This window comes from Terrapene carolina, unplaced genomic scaffold (genome assembly GCF_002925995.2).
Source record: "Terrapene carolina triunguis isolate 2854851 unplaced genomic scaffold, T_m_triunguis-2.0 Scaffold57, whole genome shotgun sequence".
Classification (NCBI taxonomy): Eukaryota; Metazoa; Chordata; order Testudines; family Emydidae; genus Terrapene; species Terrapene triunguis.
Genome location: NW_020664408.1, coordinates 435,541 through 462,003, shown reverse-complemented (window position 1 = coordinate 462,003; position 26,463 = coordinate 435,541). Strand labels below are relative to the sequence as shown.

Here is a 26,463-nt window from a genome sequence, read left to right as displayed (position 1 = left end):
TTTTGGCCCTGGCTGCTGAGAAACCAAACAACCTCTCGCCTCATCCCACACACCCGTAGCACCAGCCGCCGCCGCTTACTCACCCTTCCAGGAATGAGAGTGGGCAGGACGCACCCTAGTCTCTCTCCGCGTGTGCTAAAGGCGGAGGAGGGCTGGGGTCGCTTTGCACGGCGGGACCTGTAGTTTTCTCAGGCGGGTCTCGGCGGGGGGAGCCGGCAGCGGCGGAACTACAAGCCCCAGGGCAGCCTGCGAGCGGGGGGGGGGAGCAGCTTCCTAGGCGTTTGGTTCTATTCACACGTGGGGGTGGCGAGCCCTGCAAACAGAAGGGCGAGAGCCGAGAGGTGGTTCCTGGCAATGGAGCCCTGGTGACTAGTTCAGCTGTTCTCCCGTGCAGCGAGGTCTGGGGCAGCTAAGCGGTAAAACCTCCTCTGCTCACAAGGCATCTAGGAGAAAAGCCTAGCCACGCTGGGGGCAGAGATGATCCTGCGCGCTCCAGCTGAGAATTGAGAGTAAACCCCTTACCCCATACACACTCTCATCACAGGGCAAACACTTTCCCATGCACATTGACCTGCAGCGTGCACGCAAGCTTAGCCTGCAGCCAAGCGTTCTCCCGTGGTACTAAAGTTCAGTCCGCTTAGAGCCATGGGGAATGGGATGAACAAGGTAATGCTGCTGCTTATTGTTATTCTTTGTGTGCATGTGCGTCGGGGTGTGCAGGGCTCCTCAGGATCGAAAAGCTGCTGTAAAGATATAAATCCACCGCCGCCCCACAGCCTGCCCTCCCCCTCCCTGCTTTGTTTTGTAGTAAACATCCTTGTACGATGAGGGGTAAAGAGCCGTTGCTACAGGAGTTTATGGACAGATGAGGTCAAATGAGGTTTTTCTGCCTAACTTTAATTTTGGCTTTTGGGGAAGGGAAGGAGATGATGGCTGAAATTCCCCCTGGGGGCGCGTTTCCTGGTTAGCAATCTGCAGCTGCCATGCATGCACGATGATTTGGTTTCAGCTGGTACTAAGTAGATCTTTCTCCCTTCCTCACCCTGCAAAATACATTTGCTGTAGACTAGTTTAGCAAAGTGGGAGAGCTAGATAATTCTAGTCCCGATCCCTGAGCCCTCACGCGCCTTTATAAGACTGCTGCCCACATGACTAGTATTCAGGGCGTATATGTATATTTCTCGGTTGTCGTTTCCTTGTTGTGTGTGTGTTTCTCGGTTTTGCACGAGAAGACGGAAATGTCTCTGGCAGCCAGAGTCCTTACAGCTACCTAGATGTTCAAGAAGTATTCTGGGCACCCCCTTTAAAACCATCCATCACGCAGAGGGGTAGGAAGATCAAGATGCCAGACTTGGAAGCTGCTGGAGGAAAATAAATGGCGTTCTTTATGTTTCGCAATCTCCTAGGCATCTAACAGTTCCACAGTTACCTTTCCCCCTCACCTCCCCTTGAGTCAGTCTCAGGACATGTTGTGTTATACCACATGCCTTGAAGAAGCCAAGTCAAAAATCTTTATCGTGATTGTTGTGGTTCTTGGCTCTTTTGCTGTATTATTTGTTTTCTTAAGTGGGTTTTTGGGTGTATCCTATAAGAAATATTTGAATTTCTATAACTATCAGGATTTTCCTAGCTGATACCATTCAGCATAGAGGAATCTGGATGTCTTTCTTTTCTCTTCCAGCATCAGCTCTTTTTGTGTTCAGACACTTGTTTAATGCAAGTTAATTAGATTTTCAAACTACCATATGGAGACTGATTGTTTACTGATTACTACAGGGAGAAGATTTAACACACTCCTGGTGTTTCTTTTGCCTCAGACTTACTATTGGGGGTGTCAAGGATCCCACTTTTTATGTATCTCTGTCTAGCACTTGAGGGCCATGTGGTTAGTAGACTGAACATGAGGCTGGGAGCCAGGATTTCCTGGCTCTGACACTGACTTGCTGTGAGGCCTTGGGCAAATCGGTGAGGACCTGATCCTGGGCCCATTGACGTTAATGGATGCAGGATCAGAGCTTTAACCTCTCCACATTTGTTTTCCTGTTTGCAAAATGGGAATAACAACACATACCTGCCGTATCTGAGACTTTGGGGAAGTGAGGTCAATTTAAAATCAATTATGAATCTCCCTCTGCTTTATTTGGGCTATTTAGGACATAACCTTCTAATTACTTTGCTTTTGCAGATGGTGGGTGGTCAGCACTTTTTGAAAAGCAGGTCCATTTTAATGTATCTCAAATTGGGTACCCAAAAATGGAGGTGCCCAAAATCCGGAGTCATTTTTGAAGATTTTGGGTGCTGGTTTTATTCTTAGAATCATTGCCTTTTCTGTCAGTCTTGTGAGCCAGCAGTAACACAAGGGATTAAGAGAGGCTTGGAATCATCAAAGCTGATTGTTGGATGCATGTGCTCCCCTGAGTCATCAATGCCTCTCAGTACCAGTGACAGTAGTTGGTAATTTGAGTGCTTCTTGCAGTGTAGCCATATATGATGGAGACTGCAGAGGGACATGACTTGAGCAGCTCATCAGATGGTGGATTATTTCAATTAGGAGAATCTCTTTGTACTGAAGCCAAGAGAGGATTAATTGTTGCCCCTAATGGTTTAGGAATGGAAAAGCTCCAGAGACTGCTACAGCTGCTGTTGGTTCTTGAGCCCTTGTCATTGTTGTGTGTTCTAGTCATGAGTGCAGTGGGGTTCCTATGTTTTTTGTTTAATTAGAAATGTGGTATACATGTATTTCATAGTAGTAAGTGTACCTGATTTTATATGGGTTTTGGGGCTTATAGAAATGCTTGCAGAGGACTGGGGCACTTTTTGTCTGTTACACCTTGTGCTACCCATTTTAGCAAAAATAGCTGTGTTTGTTGTTCTCAAGCCTGGCACCTAGTCATCCACCGGATTCTTCCAAAGTAAATTGAAAGCATTTGTGCATATTCCCATGCAACACAACTATGGGAAAATGGCTGGCTAGCAAGCCCTCTCTGACTGCAAATTCACCACTTAACTGCAATTAATTTTCAGTGCCTTCTGTCTTTAACCTCTTCAGTTGAGGGCTAAAATCCTGCAGATCTTTTTCTTCACTTAGCCTATCTTCCATCACAGTAGTTTCTAGAGATCTTTCCTACTCCAGTCAGAAATGGTTCCAGTGATGGGCTTTCCACCACTTCCGTGGGAAGACTATTCTGCAGTCCAACTGATCTGATTGCTAGAGTTTTTCTTAATAGTCTACATTTTCCTTTTCTTAATCTAACTCCTCATGCTTTGTCTCTGAATTTGGTTTTAGTTCAAGGTTCATGTTGATTTCTGTGTTTCAAAATCATGCAGGACCTTAGAACCCCCTCTTCTTAATGTTGAAGTTTGGCAGCTGAGATCAGATGGGAGATAACGCTCAAACGGATATAACTTAGATGTATTTATGTGAGAGCAAGGTATTCTTAATGAAAGGCATTCTCAGTGAAGAGCCTTCCACTGGGATTCACTCCCTTCTTGTCTGATCCCCTGAAGATCAATTAACTGTATGTTGCAAGATCTTTTTATTCACTCAGGCCTGGTCTACACTAGGACTTTAATTCGGATTTAGCTGCGTTAATCCGAATTAACCCTTCACCCGTCCACACTACAGAGCCAGTTAATTCGAATTAAAGGGCACTTAAAATCGATTTCTGTACTCCACCTCGACGAGCGGAGTAACGCCTAAATCGATTTTGTTAATTCGAATTAGGGTTAGTGTGGCCGCACACCACCGAATTAATGTGGTTAAAAAACGAATTAAGGTGCTTAGTGTGGCCGCGCACAATCGAATTTATACAACCTGTTTCCCAAATTCGAATTATCTAAATTCGGATTAATCCTGTAGTGTAGACATACCCTCAGGCTTTCTTGAAGGGATGGTGTAAGTCTCAGTATTTCATGGGGGAAGGTTCTTTTAGTGGCATTGTTAAAATGGCAACTGGGATTTATTAGTGTAGGTGTGTTTAATTGTTATTACAAGATCATTAAGCACATGAATTATAAGTGCCCCATATAAATTGCATTTAATAAAGAGGATAATTTATAAGAAATGTAAATCGATCTAGAGAGTTACAGCTGATGTAAATAGTTCCATGGAAATCAATTGACCTATGTCAATTTACATCAGGTGAGGATCTGGTCCATCGACCTATGTGACTTTCCTGTGAGGCTTAGTGAAATAGGCTAATCCTCTTGTTCTTGCCTTGCATCACATTATCTTCTCATAATCTCTGCACAAAACCCATTAAACTGCAGTGAATTTCCATGGATTGCTTAATAGATATTAGTCAAAACAACTTTATGCAGTAAGTTATGTTAATATAGTCTGAGAGTATGTGTCTATTTAGAAAATAATGGGGCATTCAGACATCCACTTAAAAGATTTATGTATCTGAAGAATTACTAGGAGGTTGATAAGTATCAGTAGCGTTCTCTTAGAAGGGCTCTGCCATCACAATATTTATTCTTTTGACTTTCCCATTAATGCAATTAAGAACCGATGACTGACTTAGATGTTCTTGGTGATTGGTGGCAAAGTAGAGATCTTGTCCATGGTTGTATTTACTAAATAGCATTTGCTTCATATTGTGTTTCAGCTCATATGAAGAGTTCTTGTTTTATTCACAAAGCAGTGGTTGAAAAGTTCATGATATAGCCACCCTTCTCCCCCCCACCCACGTTCCCACTCTTCTCTCACACATAAACACCCATCCATCACTCTTCATGTGGTTCTAATCCTCCCTTCTCCATAGTCTGAAATTGCACTTGCTGAAGTCAGTGTGAGATGACAGAGCTGAAAGTTCCCAACCATAGCATAGTGCTGAAACATTAGTAAGCACTTTAGGAAGAGTCACTTTTTTCCAGGTAGCTTTCCCCCTTGGTAAGGTTTCATTCTTTTAGAATGATTCCTGAGGCAGCCTCTTCCTTGCAAGTCATTTTAATTTCCTTTATTGGTTTCATAATGCACAAATACACACTTCTGGTTTTTTCAACCTTCACTGGAGACATCATATTTAAAGAGCATCTTCCTTTTTATCCCTCCTCCAGTCTGTCCCTCTACCCAGTCTTGGCATTTTCTCTTTACCACTAGGATTAGAAACCATAATGACTAGAATATAAACTCGAATCCTCTTTTGGGAATATACGCTTGGTATATAAATGCTGCAGTACAGTCTAAAATATTATAGCATCATACAGTGTTACTGTTATATTTGAGTTCACTGCTACACATATGGAATATTGCGTTTGTACACCTCTACCCCGATATAACGCTGTCCTCGGGAGCCAAAAAAATCTTACTGCATTATAGGTGAAACGGCGTTATATCGAACTTGCTTTGATCCGCTGGAGTGCACAGCCCCCCCCCCCTCCCCGGGAGCACTGCTTTAGCGTGTTATATCTGAATTTGTGTTATATCAGGTCGCGTTATATCGGGGTAGAGGTGTATTTGGGAATTTAAGCTCAGACTGAGATAGTTGGCTGGGTTGGGTTGTTGAATTTTGTGCCATTGTGATCTGTTTGGGAGCATACTATGCCAGCAGTTGCTGGCCCTTCACTCATGCCACAGGTACAATACTCCTGAGAGAAGCTGCTAATGTGCTGTCTCCCCACCCTCACTCTCAAACAGAGGCAATGGCCCACATCTGTTTAACTTGGAGAGACTCAAGCTGAGTCAGAGACACAACCACATCTTTCTTTCTTTATTTTAAGAGTCCCATGAGTGGTTCTCCCCGCCCCCCCCCCCCAGCATGTTTGAGAGCGAGTGAAAAGTTTCAGAGATGGGTCCTCAAAGTGGTCCGTACAAAGGAGACCAAATTACATGCACTCTTGAAGTAATGACTTTCTAGATGGGTCAGACTTTGCACTCTTTGTAAAGGATGTTAATTAGTAAAACTCAAAAGGAGATAAATAGTGAGACCGCATTAGCTGTGTTAAACTTGCAGGTCTGTTTGCGTGGGTTTTTGTCAAACATTGTCAGCTTTGGTTCATGTGATTTTGCAACCCTTGACTTTCACTTTAAGTTTCACATTCCTTCAGATCCCAGTATGGCAAAAGCAAAAATAAAAACGAAATGGATGAGTGTCATTCAGCTCTGTACATGGTTGAGGGAATTGCAAAGGTTCTTTGGGTCCAGGCAACACGGCCTTCTAGAGCTGTTAACAGGATTGAACCCTAGGGTTAGATATGATGTGACCTGACATGGAGAGGAAATATCAGCTAAAGATGTAGGGGAGGGAGGTTCATGCGAAATAATGTTGGCCTGAAAGTGTGGTTTTTCTGTTTTCTGGCCTGATTGACAATGGCCTAGTAAGCGTTAAAGATTGTTTTCGTTTGCGGAACCAGTATTCTAAAGCATGCTGGAAACTAATTTACAGTCCCATAGGCTGCGCTGCTACACTCCGTGACACAAATCATGTCACTTTTCAACAAGATGGTTGTTGTGAAGAAAGGGCTCAAATGCCAATCCCTGGCGAAAGTGCTTCATACCTTTTAGAACTTCCGGATTGCTGGACTGAGCAAAATGGGTGGAGTTTTTCCTTTAAATAGCAGTGCCAGAGAGATTGTTGATGCAGTTGTGATGACATTAGGGCGTTGCTAAGGCATTAGGAAGTCGGTGTTGACATGTCATTGATGGTGGTATGCTTTGCATGCGTGTTAAGGAAAATGGATCATGTGTTTTAGCTTCTTCAGAGGAATTAGATGTTGGTCATAGATGTCCAGGTGTCTGTCATGTAGTGGGAGAGAACAAAAGTTTTACTTTTGAGTTGTGGTGTGTTCCTTTTTTTCATATATGCTCTTTTGTGTTTTGGCTTCAGTTCAGAGGAGGTTTATGAAAGGGTGGGAATGGGTAACATCACAATGTTAACCACATGTACTCAGACTGCACAGAGCTGGCCTTGAAGCAGACCTTGAAACTCTTAAGTTAAAGAAAGTAATGTAACTGAGAACAGCAAGAGTTTATGGGAGCGCTGCAGGGGAGCACATAGTTCAGGGGAGGGGAGTGCGGAAGTGCAACTGAGTGACTTAATTATAAGAAATCACTGCAAACAGCACTTATGAACTGAGTGAGAATCAATGAAAGAGTACCCTACTGCAATGTAGGGTGACAGTGGTCTGACTTGCCTTCCTCCGCTTCAAGAGCTACAAGATCTGTTGGATTTTATTTTCCAGTCCCTTCTCTGACTTGTTCTGTGTCCTTAGGCAAGTCACTTAACCTTTTTTGTGTTTGTTTCCCCATTGATTCAATAAGGATAATACATTACAACAAGGTTTTTACAAGGCCTATTTTTGAGATCCTTGGGTGGAAGATGGTGTATAACCGTCAAATATTACCATCAACCCCTAGTTATGTTGGAAACATTTCAAAGTGCAGCGTGTCTGAAGCATTATAGAATGGGAAAGTTGCAAGGAGAAATATATAATGCTGCCAGCATCTTTAGATTCTATTAGACAATAGTCTGCGACAGAAATATGTTCCATCCTGTATGCAAATCGAACATTGTTGAACTGTGCTACCACAAGACCTCTATATTTGATACTATATTTCTTTCTCACAGATTCTGCCTGGCTTGTTCCTTGGCAACTTTAAAGGTAAGTTTAGTTTTATGGTTACAATTTAGGATTACTTAAAAGTCTGAAAAAGTGTTGGGTCATACGTAGCCCTACAGAATTTGCTAAAATCTGTGCAAGTTCTTTATCCCCATTTTGCTTAATTTCTGAATCTACCTGCTAGCACTAAAAAGAGAATGTTTTCTCTGTCATCTGTACACTGCACTGCACAACTGGTTAAAAATGCACACACTCTCCTGGGAGCATGCTTCACCTAGAATTCCCAAATGTTGGCCTCTGTTGTAGATTGGTTCTGCACTTTGCAGACTGGCCTGTGAGCCAGGCCATTTTTGTAAGCCCTCCTCATTATTAATGGCTTAATTTGCCTCCAATTCATTGCTCTCATTATTGTGGTTATAGATCAGAACCGTTCAGGAGCCCTATTATAAATGCTTGTGAAACTGACAGATACAGAGTTTGATGCCTGAGTATCAGGATGCAATGTCCATATTGTAGATTCAGACCTGTTTTCCCTCTCCCTCTCTGTGTGTGGTTTTTATTTTCCATTTGGTTTTTAACCTAGCACTTTTAGAGCCTTATCTGTAAGAAAGCTAAGGCTGAGAAAAGTACTGGGCACCCAGCAGCTCCCACTGACTGTAATTACTTATTGTTAAGTATTTGGGACAGGGACCATCTGTTCATTACATATGTGTACAGCGCCTAGCACAGAGGAGCCGCGATCCCAGCTTGGGGTCTCTAGGTGCTATTGCAATACCACCAATAAATAACTGGCAACATCATCTACCTAGAGCTATGCTTAGTTGTGAGCAACAGGCGTGTTGCTGAGTGGCGACTGCACGTGCTTCCATATATTTGGTCTGCTCACATGACTGGACAAGGTCTGTTCCTTTCATTTCATATTTAGGTGGTGCTGCACCAATATTTCTCTTCCTCCCTCCTCCCCCCTGCTCGCTCCTGTGAAGTATTTGGTAGCATGAACCTACAACAGGATAGTGGCACTGTTTGTCTTGTCTTTATCTGATCCTGCCATCCCTTGTTGACAGGGGGATGGGATTGCAGGGTCCACTTTAGCATCCTGATAGTTATTTTGCTCCCCTTTCTGTGTGGAGCATCTTTGGAACGAGCCCAGAGATGCAGGATGAGTTTGAGGGGCACTCCTACGCCAGGTGGCAAACATGAAGATGGTGCTGGGCTGCGTGGGGTGGAGGGAAGTTGGTTGTGTCAACGGTGTGGATGAGGGATGGAGGGGAAGGAGACGAGCGTGCAGGTAATGATAAGTTTGTGATGGGATACAGGGACTGGAAACAAAGAAGATATAGAAATCAGAAGGGGCAGGTGGGGGGTTGGGAGGAGAAAATAAGGAGGGGGAGAGGGAGAAAACCCAGAGACAGTGCATCTTCTGAGTTGAGGCAGTGCCTTCTGCTTGTGACAGCTAATCTTGGCCTCACTGCTGAATGAGACAAAGTGGGAGAGGACTGGAGAGGGATGGACGATATCTCGCATTTCATGTGAGAGTGCTTCAGTTTTTCAAAGTGCAGTGTGTGGGGGAGGGGCCCCGGAGTTGCCAATAGCGCACGGTGTGCGACTCTGAAACTGGCCCTATCGTCATGCCAGCCGTGGTGGCAAAACTTTTGATAATACTCCCAAGAGAGTGAAACTCAGACCCAGCATCTGTTTCTCAGTGTGGTACTGTTTTCACCCACTGAGTGACTGAGGCAAGGCAAGATGAAGGGGAGTAGGCCAAGGTTGCAGAGTGAGTCAGCACCTCAGCCCAGATTAGATCCTAGAACACTTCTGGCTTGTCATGCTGTAACCATTCAGCCAGGGGCCTTGCAAATGGTCTATAAATGGTATGTCAAATAACTTTTAGCATGATAAAAACGTGGTGTTAATGAAGGTGGGGTGACTGTGTAGTATTGGGATCCAGTTAAAAATAAATGAAGCTGAAGTGTCAGCTATTTCATATCTGGAGGGAGGGGGAAGGGCTGGTGTCAATATGAATGTCTGTGCTTCAGCGATTATCGCTGTTTGTTAATAAAAATAAAGGTGGGCTTTTTTTTAAATGGCCTTTGCTCACATAGTATTTAATCAATACTCTCCACCACTGTGAGGTCATGTCAGTAGGTAATTGATCTCTGAGTTAGTTACATCTCTGGAGCAGAAGAGAGACAATTGCTGTTAAAGAGACAAAGTGGGAAAGTAATATCTTGTATTGGGCCAACTTTTGTTGGTGAAAGAGACAAGCTTTCAAGCCACACAGAGTTCTTCGGACCCTGTACCTTTGCCAGACCTATAGAAAAGCTCTATGTATGCTCAAAAGCTTGTCTCTTTCACTAACAGAAGTTGGTCCAATAAAAGATATTACCTCATTTACTTTGTGCATAGAACAACACTTTAATTAATATAGTTAATGATCTTTGAATTTCTAAAAAACTTTCTAAACAGTCTAATAATGCTAATAGCAACAGTGACCGCTAACATTGCAAAGTAATACAGTGCTGCTGGAACAAGGCAAATATAAGCTTGCCACTATAAACATTCCTAGAGGAATTTGATTACTGGGTTCTTTTGCAAGTGTTCTGATTTACATCACATGCAATGTATGAAAGACAGGACAAGATTTTGAATAGTGAGTAGAGATTTGGGTGCTGGACTTGACACCCATATTGAGAAAGTTGGTGCTCAGTGCTTTCTGACAATTGGGTCCCTCTATGGTGTCTCATGCCTAGAAAGCTTGGGTTTTGCAAGTGATTCTTTTGAGTATAAAAAATGTGTGATACAACAGACTCCCCTTGAACTGTGATTTTTATCACCTTTCACAAGTTGAATAGTGCTGTGCTAGGTTAGTAATTGCCTGGGAAACCTCTAAGGAAACTGAGATGCTATGGGAAGTGGTATGAGTGATTCAAGCAGGTGGTTCCCTGCATTCTCATCAAAACTGATGCAATACCCCAGCATGATGTTAGAGGGTGCTGTGCTTCTGGCAGTTCCATTGTTTGGAAGGGACAATGAATGTTCTGACCATGGAATCTTTCACCATACTAGCACTCCTACTTTGTAGTTATGTAGAACCTGTCTTTCAGGGCTCCTGAATTGCTGTTCTGAAGTTAAGCCTCCAATTATCTATGTAAGGTAAATAGAATCAGACATGTTTAACTTATGGGTAAACTGAGGCACAGTTTATGAAATGGTTGTAGAGCAAGTCAGTGGTATGGATGGGGATAGAACTCAGAGCGGTGGCCTGCAAGTCAGGACTCCTATCTTTAGACAGATTGCTTCAGGCAGAGTGAGAGTGCTTTTATAGCATCTTGGAATCCTTGGGAATGGAAAGCTTTTGTATAGTACTGATTCAGGAAAACATTAAAGTCCATAGGACTTTAAGCATGTACTTACAATACTTTTCTGAAGAGAGATGGATTTAGGAACTTAAGAGTTTTCTTGAATTGGGACCTTAGCTAAAAATTAAAACTGAATTACATTCCTAAGGTACAAAGTGTTTAGGAGAATGTGCATCCAGAGAACTCGGCAGTTCAAGCAGAACTGCTGCCTTTCTTACAAAATACTGAGGAAGAGTTCACCTTTAAAACCCAGGAGAAAATTAATCTTACAGATTGATTATCTTCTGGGTTTTCTTTTGTTCAGGAGCAAGGCCTTGCCCTGTCTAAACTCCATGGGACTGGTAGCTTGGTAAGAGATGTAGTGGCGGAGGGGCTGAAGGTGGGAAGAAGCCCTCTTCAAATTAAATCCCTGCACCCCCCTCTGATTTGAAAGAATTTTGGTCTGTCAAATGGAAACCAAAGTCCTGCAGTCCACTCACAAGCTAGTGTAATCTCCCTTGATGAAGTGCAAAGCTGTCAGTCAACAGCTGTGGGTCTGAAAGCCCCCATAAGCCTTTATTCCCACACGAAAGCTGGTGTCTGCTCTGCGGCAACTGATAGCTTTCTGTATTCCCATCAGAAGAAATTTCTTGTTTTTCTAATACCCTGGTGGGACAGTACGAGGTTTTTGCCTCTTTTCCTATGCAGCAGTAGGAAAATATTTTTCATCTACACGAGTGCCAACTGTTTTTTCAAGTACAATTGATTCCAAAAACCAGGGCTCAATAAACTGTAATAAGAGTTAAAGGCCACACAGTTCTTCAAGCTTGAATACAAAGTAATACATGTCCTTTCTGCTTGCAAACATGTTTGGAAGATTTGAGTTTTTCCAATGGAATATTTGGGGGATTTTCGATTCTGAGGGGAAAGCCGCAATGTGAGGCTTAATTCCCCCAAAGAGTCCAGTGGCACTATGGATGAATTGAAGAGCTTAGGTGAAGTTTCCACTCTTCCTGTTCCTCAACATAAGATGCAGTGCACAGGAAATGATTCTCCTGTGTTCACAGTGCCATTGAATTCCTCTGAATAAGTTTGTTCAAGGTTCTTTCAGGAAAACTTCCTTTTCTGGGGTCCCATTTGGGGTTCAGCCTTCAACAAAGAAGAGTGGGTTAGTATCTTTCAGTATTGCTCTCCTGGATTCACAGATAATCTAGATTTACAGGCTAGTACAGCTAAAGCTTCAAATGTGGATTGCCCTAGGAAGGGAAGAAGATTCAGGGTAGAGCCCTGTGTGGGACTACTGTTTTAATCCCGCTCCTGTCCTGCCCTGTAATTCCCACTCCCACCTGCTCCTGTATTGTTTCTTGCATTTTTATCCTGCTCTCACCCACAAAAACCTTAGATCCCACAAAGCCCATGAGACCGATTTCCCCCATGCTACTTTAAAAAAAAAAGTCTGTGTGTGTGTGTGTGTGTGTATGTATGTATTTTTTATATATATATATATATATATGGAATTCAGACACAATTTTTACCATTAAAAGAATAAAACAAATCTTGCTTAAACCATGCAAAAAAATACTTTAACTCCTGTTGTAATAGACATCAAATCTTTCTATCCCTTGCTTAAATTTACATATTAAAACCTTTATTTAAAAAAAGAGAAATTGCTGAAATTCTATTTAATGACAAACTGATGAGATTGTTTTCCCACAAATTACTGCAGTCTGTTGTTTTTTTCCCCTCTCTCTCTTCCCCCCCCCCCCCAACTAATCCTGCCTGCAACAAAGTACATTTTACCTGCTCCTGCTATTATGGCAGCGAGTCCTGCGAGTCCTGCTGCAGGGCTCTAGTTCAGGAGCACTCTTTTTAGCCAACTAGTCTTCCCGCCCCTCCCCTTTACAATAGAACTACTTAGAATTTTGAACAGGTTTATTTACAGGAATTAAAGCTTCGGGAACAGGAAGGGTGGAAGTTTTGCCTAGACACTCAATTTGTTCTGTGACGTCATTGCATATTATGGATGGAACTAAGTGTGTCCTTTGGAACCATGGGGAGCAAGGGGAGGTGGGAAGCAATCCTCAGTGGGAGCTGTGGGCACAAGCGCCAACTTTCCTTGGCACCGGTGAGTGTTCGCGCCCTCCGCCCAACGCTGCCCCTATTGGATACCTCCACAAATCCCCGCCTCTTCCCTGAGCGTGCCGCGTTCCTCCTCCTCCCCTCCCTCCCAGCGCTTGCCGTGCGAAACAGCTGTTTCACGGTGCAAGCGCTGGGGGGGAGGAGGAGGAGAAACACGGTGCGCTCAGGGGAGGAGGTGGAGGTGAGCTGAGGTGGGGGGGCAGGTTGGTGAGCTGCCGGTGGGTGCAGAGCACCCACCAATTTTTTCTTGTGGGTGCTCCAGCCTCGGAGCACACATGGAGTCGTTGCCTATGGCTGTGGGGGCTCAATATCGCTGAAAACTAGGCAGTTTATGTAGTAGGGTTGTCAACTTTCTAATCCCTGAAACCAAACACCCCTGCCCCGCCCCTTCCCCCAAGGCTCTGCCCCCTGCCCCACCTGTCCCATCCCCCCATTGCACGCTCTCCACTCCTGCCCCCGTCGCTCGCTCCCCCATCCCCTGGGACTCACCTACTGCCTGTAGATCCAGTGTGGGAGGAGCTGATGCGGAGCCTGCCCAATTAGGGCACAGTGGGGCATGGCAGAGGTCAGTCCCCAGAGCGAGGGGGTGAGGAAATCGGGGCGGGGGGAAGGAGACAGGTCCCCCCTCCCCGACGGCACCGGTACATACTTTGGAGCTTGGTCTTGGAGCCAGTCAGTTCTTTTGGTCAGGCTGCGGGGATGGGGTGGGCAGGAAGAGCAGCAGCTGCTAAGCAGAGCCGCTCCTCCAGCAGCAGCTGCTGCTCTTCCCACCCTCAGTGGTGGAGGTTGGTTGCTGCAGGTAACCGGACTTTTAGCGGCTGGTCAGCTGTGTTGACCGGACGCTGCCAGTTTCCCTTTTCAACCAGATGTTCTGGTTGAAAACCAAACACCTGGCAAACCTATTATGTAGGTGTGCCTAACTAAGGTACCAAAATTTGAAAGTTTTAGCCTAGGCCTCCAGCCAGTTCTTCTCAAAAATGCCTTCAGGGTGTGTCCACTAGGAGAAAAGATGTGTTCTTACCATGTGTTAAAATCCTAGTGAAAGCAAGGCAGTTTGTAGTTTTCAAATGTAGTCACAGGTTGAGCTAAATGCTAGCGGGAAGCTGAGAGTTTGCCTCAAGCTGCTAACATGTGATAAAACTACAGCTGGCTTGTCTTCACTAGGGTTTTACCTCCTTAGATATGTGTTAGTTTAACACATGGTAAGAGCACACCTTTTTTTCTCTAGTGAAGGCAAGGCTGCAGGGTTGTGTGTTTGGAGGAGGGAGAGAGACTGCATACAAAGAGGACAGTGTATGGTGAGAAGAAAGGTAGTAGCCCACCCCTTTTTCCCCCCCCCCACCCCAAGAAATACAAATCTAGTTGGAGCTAATCTCATTGATCTGATTATTTTAGTTGTGGGATGCCTCACAGTCTGATGCCACAGACTTGGACCGGCATCAATGTAATTGGCTTTCTCCACCAGAATGGTTTTGGTTTTACTGGATAAGAAGGGATGAGAAAACTCTAGATATTTTGAAGGAAGGGGAGGTGACAAAACCTTAGGGAAAATTCTTTTCCTGTCATTCGAATGAAAGGGAAATCATCGTTTTCACCACGCATGTCTTGAAGGGATTATTAATGATGAGTTGGGTCTGCCTATCTACTTACATGGCCCCATCACCTCAGTACTGAAGATCCTCCCAATCATTAATGAATATATTCTCAGAGGAACCCTGTGGAGTAGGGGAAGTACTATCTCCATTTTACACATGGGGAAATGAGGCACAGGAAGTGTGTGGTACAGTTGGGGACTCAATCCAGATTCTACCAATCCTGTTCCAGTGCCTTAACTACAAAATTAATCTTCCTCCTTTGGCTATCTGGCTGTGACGCTGTCCATACTAGTACGAGGGGCTAGAGCTAGGAGCGTGGAAGAAAATGAAGCAAAAGAAACGTAGGCTGAATGTGGGGGGAACAGGAGAAAGGGGTACATGTATCAAGTTATGTGAGGAAGGACTTTCCCAAGGAAACTGGTTGATGCCTCCATGAGCTGAGGTTTTAAATTATATTGGATGAAGCATTAGACAGCCTGCTGTAGGGAAGAATCTTGCGGAGAACCTAAACGGATAGGCTAGAGGTGACCTAATAGCTTTCTTTTAGTTCTGATTTCTAAGAGAGTGCATCTAACACTGTGACCTTGAAACATCAGCCTGCTTTGTATGGTGCAGTACTATAGTGATATGCTAAATAATGAGTCAGAATTACAGTTCTAGCACTGAATGTTCTTGCTTTTTGGTCCCTTAATGTAACAATTTTAGATATGAAATTGAACATACATCTCTATTATACAGAAATATTGTGAGCAGTCTGTATAGCTACTGAGGACAGCCTCTAAATCTTGTCTGTTATATTAGTGATTTGCAGTGGGGAGAAGCAAGGGAATTTCCCCTCTCTCAATTATCTATTCCATGGGTCTAGAGACTTCGATAACTTGCCAACCAGGGACTGTATTTTTTTCCTCCTCTATATATTTTCTGTTGTTTGAATTATGTATACTGTGAACTGCTATTTATCTTGGCATTGTTTGTAGTGTCGTTGTAGCTGTGTTGGTCCCAGGGTATTTGAGAGACAAGGTGGATAAGGGAAAAGATATTACCTCACCCACCTCATCGATCTTGGTACACAGCTTCAGGAATGTTGTGTGGTTCTCCTGCCCTCTTCTATGAATATCCCAAAACACTGTCTTACTATACAGCGTTGATTTTATTGAACTCCAGTTAACAGAAGCACTAAAACGTTGCAAGGGTAGTACTGTGTGTTCTTAATGACACTGCTAGCCAGTCAACTTTTAAAGGGAACCATCTGTATTTTAAAGCTGGCTGGGCTGCAAAGCTGCTTGTCTTGCCAGGGCTTTGGGAACCTGGATCACCGTTTCTCCTGAGCCATTAGCATTCTCTGAAATTATAATTTATTTGTCTTGCACTAGCCCTAATTGTGATCAGAGCCCAACTGTGCTAGGCACTGTGTAAACGCATAATAAAAGATGATCCTGTCTTGAAAAGCTTATTAAATTGACAATACAGCTAAAGACTGGGAGGGGGGAAATGAAGGCACATAGAGATGAAGTGACTTGCTCAAGGCTACATTTAGGTCAGTGGCCAAACCACATCTCTTGTGTCGCAGTCCAGTGTCCTAGCCACTGGAAAATGCTACCTCCCTAAAACTAAAATGGAGGTTCCAGGTAGCTGGCCCTGAAATATGCAACTATATTTGGAGGGTGCACAGTACAGTACAGACTTAAAAGCCCAACTGGGCTGGCTTCTGTAGTTTTCCAAAGCCTTCACTTTACAGGTGGACTCTGAGACCTCAGACTAATCAAGGATGCACTTAATATTATTAACAACTCTGAAGATCTAGCAGGTTACAGTGTCTATACCAGCAAGTCTCATAATTATCTTTGGAAGTGCTCATTCTCGTTATGAAGAGAATTTAAATTCTTTCAGGTATTTGGTTCTGAATTCTGTCTGAAATGGTGACACGGGAATCCAAATGAATAAACATCTATTCGGTAGTCACACATGCTAGACCTTCAGAGTAGGTGAAACTAGACAGTTTTAATTTTTCTCTGATTTTTAGAGCTGCTAAGAGCTTTAAGATTAAGTATTTTTCATAATCGGGTATGGACTTGTTAACTCTATTCTAGTGTGTTCAGATACTCAGCATTTTGTCTGTTGGACAATATGATTAAATGCCACCTTCTGCTTTCTGATTTAAAAAGGGTATTGAAACTTCATAGTAGAGAGTAATGACTCGAATTAAGAGATGCCAATTGATCTTTTGCACGTACATAAAGAACGTACAGGTGATATTCTTGTTATTTTTGTACCAAGGAAGAGCCGGTTTGAAACCTTTGTGGTCTGTGCTTTTTTAAAATCTATTCAACCAGGCTAACACAAACCAATTGTATAGGCTGGTTTTAAGACAGGTGTCCACATCACAAAGAACACTGTCATAAATGACATGTATGGCAGCCTTTCCCAGTCAAGAGATCAAGATTAAAGACAAACTGAACAAACCAGGGTCCTCCCTCCTGGTCTTGCTGATGGGCCAGTGTAGGGAAGTTGCACTGTGGCTACAGAAGATTTCAGACTCCAGAGCTGTTGGATTATGTCTACATGAACGGAGTTAAAATCAACTACATTTCTTTAAAATGTCTAGCACGAATTTTTCAGGCCTTAACCTGCATTCCAGTTCTGAGCACCTAATTGTAATTCTGAATACTCATGTGCCTATAATTAAGGGTTCAAGATTAAAAGTCACCTTGGGAAAATTTCTTCCTCAAATTTACTTAATAAAATGTATTAAATTGCTTTCTTATTTTTTATGTAACTTGATTAAAGATGTGGTTTGGTACCTCTCCCATGTTGAAACTTATCAAATCTCTTTATAATCACTGGCCAAACTTAAAAGGAGTAGCGCAGGTATGGTATGTTACAGGTGCTATGTCCCTCTCTAGTAGCTAGTCTACAGAGAATAAGAACCCAGTATTGCTATTAGCTAACAGTACTCCAGAAGCTGAAGTGGCAGTGGCCTTTGCTTTTTTTCACAGATTCACTCCTCACTGGTGACTATTAAACTTTTAATCTTGTTTTAAACACCTTGGGCAAGGACTCTCTTATACTTTTGTTTGTGAGGGTTACTCTGTGTGTGTTTTTTGAATAATGCATAGTGAATACATGATGGGGCACTATGATGTAAAGGCTTTGTTGGGATGGCTACTTTACCCATGAGTGGAGCTGGTTGAAGTAATGAGAAATTTCAAAATTCAGAAGTTGATTAAATTGTTATAAATTTCACTTCCCCCATGTTATTCTGCTTCCTATAGAGCTAATAGAAATCTTGTGAGTTTTGATGAAATGTTGAATATTTGGGTGTGGGCAGGGAAGATTAAAAACAAAACAAAAATCCTAAACTTTTCCCCACCAACTTTCCCAGTGAGTTTTGCAGGTCATCTAAAACAAACGTCTATAAAATCATAATACCACATTTTCATATACACTATATATATGTATCACATATTATACAAAAAATTGAGGAATATATATATATATATACGCACGCACGCTATTTCTTGTATCCCTTTGTTGGTAAAATCAAAAGTCCAACCGTACAAATCTTGGATGGAGAAGAAAATAATAAATGTAAGTCCCCTCTTAAAAAAAACTCTAACATTGTTTTTCTAGACTTGAAATGTGATTTCTTAGGGTCTTCCAGGATTAGAAGCAACTGGGGTGCATTTTCTTGGGAAGCTGGAAATTTCTCCTGTTCAGTGTAAGAAATCTCCTGTTTCTAGCTCTGCAGAATTGCGAGATATCAGGCCTTAAACCTTTCATGACTGAATATTGCCTACCTTGGCCAGTGTAACTTGTCTGTAGGGGTGGTGGAAGGGGACATGAAGGTGGGATTCTCTATGTGGAAGGTAGAAGGAACACTTGTGTGGTAAATTGATCTTAAACAACAATGGCAGTTTTGAAGCTGCTTAGTGCTACAGGGTTTGAAATGTAAGAATAAATCAAAGTGCAGATGGATTAGTATTAGTTGGCAGAGAATAGGCGAGACAGTCAAAGGTGTATGATAAATGCATGTTATCACATGGCTCTGAAATGTATCACATGTATGTTATCTGCATACATGTGGTGTGTGAGACACACCACAGATAGACACACTCAATTTTCAGATGCAAAATGTGTGAAACTGTTGACTTAATAATTTAGGGATGTTTTCTTAAGCTTGTTCTTTATATAGTATATCATTTGCTTTGGAGTTCATTTTTCCCCCCCCCTTCCTGTCTTTTTGAATGTGTTGTTTTTAGAAGAACTTCACAGATTATCATGATTCTCAACATGTGTGAGAGAACTAGGAACAGCTTTTTAAGAGAAACTTAAAAAGAAATCTTTTTTTCCCCCCCACTACAGATGCTCGAGATGCGGAGCAACTGAGCAAGAATAATGTTACACACATTCTGTCAATCCATGACGGTGCTAGGCCTATGCTTGAGGTAAGGAGGAATCCATCATAGCTCTAGTTAACCTGAACATGAAATAATGGCCTGTCAACCTTCACTTAATTTGATCCTTATTACAATTGTTTGACACAATTTACCGTATTTTCTCTCAGTCATAGTTTTGTGAGTCAGTCACAGTTTTCATCACTGGTATTGTTAACAGGCAATCCAGCTGTCAAAGGAGGATTCAGTTACAGTGTTTTATTGACTGACATTCTGTTTTATCAGAGAGACAAGGTGGGGGAGGTAATATCTTTTATTGGACCAACTTCTGTTGGTGAGAGTACATGTTCTTAGCCCAGTAGCAGAGGTAACTAAACATTCTGTGTTGATTTCTAGGATGTTTAAAACCCATTTAAAAATGTCCCTTTACCATAACATGCCCCTTGCTAACACTGCACAGCAAATTATTTGTGCAAGAGGCTTCAAATCCTTTTCTGTCTAAAATGTAATTATCCAGGCTTGACAAAAAATGCCATTGCCTATTTGCCTGGAGGGAATACACCTGTGCTGCTACACCCCAAAAAACCACTCATTCAATTTACATGGGCAGATATTTGCCCCCTCTGCAAATTAATCCTTTCCTTCCCCCATTTTACTTTCATCTACATATTGTGAACGTTTGCATCATAGAAGATGACTGCTGGTGTTGCTGCCGCTACTGTTCTCCTTCTGAGCCCATACGGCTCTCTCTAGTTCTGTTCCCCTCCAGTAAAAAAGAGTAATGGATTCAGCCACTCACTCCTGCAAAATTTCCATTTGACCTGGCAAGCCAGTGAATAGTTTGTTTTTAAAGCTTGGATAACATATATAGTCATACCTGGGGAAAGTAGGGTTGCCAATTTTGGTTGGATGTATTCCTGGAGGTTTCAACACATGACATAATCTTTTAATTAAAAAATAAACTTTAATTCCTGGAGACTCCAGGACAATCCTGGAGGGCTGGCAGCCCTAGGGGAAAGGACAGTTAAAGGTGAACTGGAATTTGAAGATTGTCTTTGGGATCCGTACTGTGGATCAGCAAAGCTAAAACTGTTCTCTTTGTTGAGTGTGTGTGTGTTTGACTTATTAAGGTGTGCCTACTGCATGGTCTAAAAGCATATTGAATTTCAAGACTGCTGCTAACTGGACTGATATACAGTGGCACTCACTAAGGAAGATGTAATCACACTTTTATGTCTGTGCTGCATGTGTTTCCTCCGGGGTGGTGTCCTCTAAAATAAACAGAAGCTTGCTTGTGTCTAGTGTCATGAATTTCTAGTCAAGGTAGGGGAACTACTCACTGCAGAATCCAGGTGCAGTCACAGTAGTCTCAGTTTACAACCTCCTCTCATGTGGAAAACAAATGTTACAATTTGTCCGCAGTTCTTTAAGTAGAAGGAAGATTGCAAGTTCCTTTTGTTTTTCAGTGAAATTATTATTAATTACATTCTAATTCATGGTCTTAATTCAGTAGTCACTTGCAACTAAGTACTTACTGATGAACGAAGGTTTAGAAAATCTTGTTACAGTACTTCATTAGTTCCATTTAGGTATGATTACTTGTCAGGTTGTAATTAAGATACGCTGAAAACAATGTTTAGAGTTTAGGCCTTATGTAAATTATATTTTGCTTTTAAAAGATTAGTAGCTTTATTCCATTCTTAGAGACTCGGGGCTTTTTCTCTTGCCCACTGAAGTCAACAGCAAAGCTCCTATTGACTTCATTGGTGCAGCATTAGGTACCCAGTTCTGTAGCTGCTCAGTCAGTGGAAATTCCGCTGAAATCATTTTGAGATTAATGCATGGAATGACTGTAAAATCAGACCCATAGTAAACTTTCCTGTTACATAGATACAGTAGTCACCCCTAAAAATCAAGATGGTAGTTTAATTGCCCATTTACCAAAGTTGATTTTTTTTTTTTTAATTTCCTATCCTAAGTTTAAGAAATATTGTAACTATTTCACTAAACTTAAATAAAAAACTGTGGGAAGAACTTTTTGTTTTGTTTTTAAAGTGGTAAACATAGTACATTAAAGTGATGGCTGTATTGAGTTAGTTGATGATCAGTAGTATGAAATAACACATTATGTGATAATGAATTTGAAGTTCTTTTTATTGACCAGAGAAATTGTGTTCATCATTCTAGTGAATCATGCTTAAAGGGTCACTGTCACATAGGTTAGCTCTCAAAAATTCTTACAAAACCTACTGTTACCAGGTGTTACTTTTTTTTTTTTATTTCAATAATATTTTTGTGTTTTGATGTAATAATAATTATTCTGTAGCATTTGAATGTGCAACATGGTAGCAACTTGCTAGTGCATGAGAACCAGAAAATGGAATTGACCAGTCTAATTTCATTGTCCTTGTTGAGTGACGAATAAAAAGCAAACCGCCATCATAAATAGTCAATAGTATATTTGGTGTATATTCTAAAATCTAATTTTAATAATCTGTTAATGCCAATGAGGACATTTTAAAAATTATTTTTGACCTGAGAATGATTGTGTATTTGAACAAATACCTTCTTAACTTACATTTTCCTGCTCTGTTCCTTGTGTTTTCTGCACTATTAGGAAATATGGAACTTCTGTTGCCCCATAGCTTGCCACATCAATGAAAATGATTGCCCGTTTGGGGTTCATATAAAAATGCTTTAAGTTTTTTCAGGAGAAATAATTGAGAAACCAATAACTTTTCAGTGGGATTTGCTTTCAGAAGCCCTTTCTGGTAAAGTTCAACTCTATAAATCCTCTTAGGAGTTTGCTATTTATAGTTGGCTAATTAACAAAGATTCGGCTCAGGAAGCTATTGCTTGCTTTCAAAATGGAATATCTGCAGACAAAATGTTTTTAAAGTAAATAAAGTCTTGTATTCTGCTTGTGGTACAACAAAGGCTGAAAACAGCTTTTTAAAGGATTGTTTTTACTTTTTGTAGGGAAGGGTATGGCTGCCATATTATAGGTATTAAACTTGACATGGCTTAAATTGGAAAAAAGAGAACATGAATTGAGCAATACGCCACTATTGCCTGCTTAGTTCTTTTGCTCTGTATGTAACACTATTTTAATGTAAACTAGTGCTATCTTTTTAAAAATAGAGCCTGTAATTAATTTGTTTATGAAGCCCCAATATTGAAGCGGTCCAAATGCTGAACACCATCACCATACAGATATCCTAACAACACATACAGACATTTGTAATTTAAAAAGACATGCCTAAAAGTTTGTCAGGAGAAAACCGATGGAAGTGATTGTGGTGGGTCCAACACAAAAGGGACTACAAAAGATGATCAAGAAAGTGAACTACTTCAAATGAGTGCCTTCAATAAACAGTGACGCACAGGCCACCATCCTCTATCTACCAGCATCATTTCTGTTTTTGCCTGGGCAAGGAGTAGGTATCTCTGACGTGTTAGCTCGTCAGTGTAAGACGAGCATTCCTCCAGCACAGAGGCTGAACTTGCATGGCCACAGATGATTGTTCATAGATCTGAATGTCACATAAAATCCTAGCATAGAAGAAGCTCGGATTTTAGGCCATCACCTCACCAATTTGCTGCTCGGATGCTTCAAATTCCAGATATTAACCCCAGTGCTCTCTGGGCATGAGAAACAACAAGGAATCAGTGAGCTGGGAGCCTCCTCTAAAAGATAATATCCGTCAGTGATCTGCTGGATTCCATGGTGTGAAGGGGATGTCAGCTATCCCTTAGCATCAGTGCCTCTGATGCAACGAGGAGTAGGCTTTGGGGGTGACACAGGTTTGGGATAGACCAAGCATCAACATGCACAGGTTGATGGGCAGACCTGACCCAGGGGTGTGATCAATATATCTGATCTTCAGACAAAACCCAGAGGTGAGAACAAGCATGTAACCAGCCCTGATGTTTGTGGTGGGACAGCCAGAAAGTCCATGGCTTCCAGGAATATCCACGCCATTAGAGTTGTTGTCCACATGCACTCTGAAACCTCTGAAGACAAGAATCTACAAGGATTCTCAGCAATGCCAACACATGCTCCTTAAAGCTAATTTTTACAGCTTTCATTTCTCTTGCTGTGGGCTGAAGGGGGATAAAAAGTTATCACAAAGGACCAAACACACAGCCCGTTGAAGTCTCTCTATTGACTTCTATGGGCTTTGAATCTGTCCCAAGGCAGGTACAACACTGGCAGCAGTAATATGAGCTTTCCCCACACTGTTTCATGGTGGAAGTTTGTATTTTATTGTATTCTTGTGTTGCATTCATTCATTCATTTAGGTGCTCATAGCCTGCAATGAGGAGCACAATATAAATACTGAGAGAGTGCATTTGAGTGCTTTTTATTTTAGCAAATGTCAACCAACTCTGCTTTGGAGCAGGGGTTAGGTAGTTACTATTAGCCTGTCCTCAAGCATTAGCTTAGCTTAACAAAAAGAAGGTTAAAGAGTGATTTGATCGCTGTCTATAAGGACTTGCCTGAGGAACAGAAATTTGATAATAGAGGGCTCTTCAGTCTATCCGACAAGGTATATAACAAGATCCAATGTGTGGAAGTTGAAGCTAGACAAATTCAAACTAGAAATAAGATGCACATTTTTCACAGACAGGGTAATTGACTATTGGAACAACTTATCAAGGTTTGTGGTGGATTGTCCATTACTGGCAATTTTAAAATCAAGACTGGATTTTCTCTAGAAGATGTGTGTGCAAGAGAGGTAGCCATATGTCCATCAGGAACTGGATTGAAACTATCAACTCTTTTTATAGAATCCAACAAATGTTTGTCAGTTACTAGTACATTTTTATTGCCGTTAAGCTAGACCAGAGTTGAAACAGTAAGTGTATGAATTCTGTTCCCGGTCTCCCGAGGCTATCCGGTCTCCTGACATTAATTTACAATATTCTGTCATTTGCAGAGTGGCCTCTGTTGCATCACAGCAAGTTCTGTACTCTGTTGGATAGCAGATTTGTATGGGGGATTTGATAGCAGCCTTCAACTACCTGAAGGGGGGTTCCAAAGAGGATGGAGCTAGGCTGTTCTCAGTGATGGCAGATGCAAGGACAAGGAGCAATGGTTTCAAGTTGCAGTGGGGGAGGCCTAGGTTAGATATTAGGAAAACTATTTCACTAGGAGGGTGGTGAAGCACTGGAATGGGTTATCTAGGGAGGTGGTGGAATCTCCATCCTTAGAGGTTTTGAAGCCCGGCTTGACAAAGCCCTGTCTGGGATGATTTAGTTGGGGTTGGCCCTGCCTTGAGCAGGGAGTTGGATTAAATGACCTCCTGAGGTCTCTTCCAACCCTAATCTTCTATGATTTGAAGATTCTATGACATAATTAAGACATTTTCATTTTATCAGAGGCCTGGGTCTCAAAAGGAAGAGTAGCATGACCTTAGAGGCATTTTAATGTTCCCATTAAAGTAGCCTGTAGTGCTATCTTCTGTCACAGAAGGCTTGGATCTTCACCATTCCATTTACAGTGAGTCACATTTGAAGCTGGCCCTTGTCTAGGTTTTGTGCTTTGTGCATGTGTGTGATTTTTCTTGCTTTCTGTTTCTAAAAGAATTGATTTTTCTTTTTCATGGGTATTAGAAGAGAAAGGGATATGTAGTTGCAATTTTAATCTGAAACCGTCCAGGTGAGGCTAAAGTAGTTGGGCTATATTTAAATCCCAGCAAACTGGACAAGCTTTTGGGTTTTTTAAGAGCACACCGCGCTCTTTACATTGTAGGCAGTTGCAATACATGTCTATAGCCAATCCACACACCGGTGCAGTCTTTGGTCTAGAAGATATATCTAGCCTGTTTGGTGATACAAGTCTGTATAAGTGGTCCATCAGGAAGGTAGTCCTGTCATTAGAGCTTCTGTGGTTTGATGATCAGTTTCTTTCTAGGGCAAATATCATGATTTTAAAGTATTATACATAGTTGTTTAGAGCATAACATAGATATGATTGCTGCTTAGGAAATAGTCTATGGTGCATGCCAATGAAACATCGTAATCTTCCTCCATTAGCTCTTCTATAATGTAAATTTTGTAGTGTGGTTTTTTTCATTCTTTATAGTTAACCAGAGCACCTGCAGGAAGCAGAGTTATTTATTCTTTTAAAAAAAAATTCTGATCCCATTCACGATGCCAAGATAGATCTTGTGCACAGTATCTCCAGAATAGTGCTGTGTGTACCTCCCCGCCCCCATACTAATGGCTACGTAAAATAAGCTTTGGCTTGTATGCTCTGTAGAAAGAAACAAAAAAACTTCTTGAGACAATTTAATGCAGTTGTCAATTTTGGTTGATTTATTAGCTTTTCTTGTGCTGCTGTCATCACTTATCTTAAATGAACTGTAGCTTTAAGACTAAAAAGTTTCAAGGGACCCTCCTAAAGAATTTAGATCCCAAATTTGATCTTCCATGCAGTCACTAAGAAACTGACCGGGGGAAGGAATATTTCTGAGAGCCATGAAGATAATCCTTCAAGCTCCTTGAATTTGCAGAAGTAGTTAATGCATGACTCTTATTTTCAGTTCTGCTAACATCAATGATGCTAGTTCATCAAGATAGTCTGAAGTGGCAAGAGGTTGACAGCATGTTAATTTGGACTCCTGGATTAAAATAATAGTTCTCCATCAGTGTGTGCCAAATTCTTTGAGGCCTGCAGTTAAGAGATGATTTAGAGTAAAACCCACAAAGTTTTTGAAGGTATTCTTAAAAAATGGAAATTCAGCCCAATTAAAGCTAATAAAAAGGAACACAAACTATGGCAGGTAAAATATAAGGTGGAATTAAGAGGAACAAGTGAATGGTTGAGTATATAGCCAAAGATATATTTAGAGTATCTTCTTGTTTTTATATTCAAATCAGTAAGTGTGAGAGAATGAGGGGAAATAAAAGAATGAGGACGTTGCAGAGAAGCTAAATGATTTCTTTGCGTCAGTTTTCACTACAGACGATGTTGCGGACATACCTGTTCTTTTCAGGCACTCTTGGGGAGAAGTCAAAAGAGGATGTGCTGGAACAAGCTGATAAATAACAAGTTCCTAGGACTGGATGGAAGATCTAGGAGTTCTGAGGAAACTTAACAAAGTGGCTGATCTGCTAGCAAAAGCCATGCGATCTCTCTACTATCAGCTATTATCCTGGAAGAGAGATGTCAGTTTAACACTTATCAGAGACCTAGTAATAATACATCCTTATGGGCCTACACTTAGATTTGCTGTTTGTGGAAATTTCTTAAATTTCTGCATGTGGCCAAATATTTCAGATATCAAACTTAAAGTGGGCTGTACTTTTTGCACCTTCTGGATTAAAAATGGTTCCAGATGAGCAGAGGAACTAGCTAGTTTCTTAGCATAGAGCAGATCAGCTGCTTCAACACAGTCTTTGGCTGATATTCCTGCTGCTGCCTAAGAT

General features: G+C 41.7%; 1 protein-coding gene across 1 annotated transcript in view; it reads left to right on the top strand.

The window, feature by feature from the left end:
- Positions 1 to 320: 320 nt before the first annotated feature.
- Positions 321 to 26,463, top strand: part of LOC113407929 (dual specificity protein phosphatase 22-like) — a 60,458-nt gene continuing 34,315 nt past the window's right edge. The window contains exons 1-3 of the mRNA XM_026658920.1: positions 321 to 666; positions 7,572 to 7,605; positions 18,998 to 19,080. Of these exons, the coding sequence (XP_026514705.1) occupies positions 646 to 666; positions 7,572 to 7,605; positions 18,998 to 19,080 (138 nt within the window). The 5' untranslated portion in view covers positions 321 to 645. The remainder of the gene's footprint in view (positions 667 to 7,571; positions 7,606 to 18,997; positions 19,081 to 26,463) is intronic.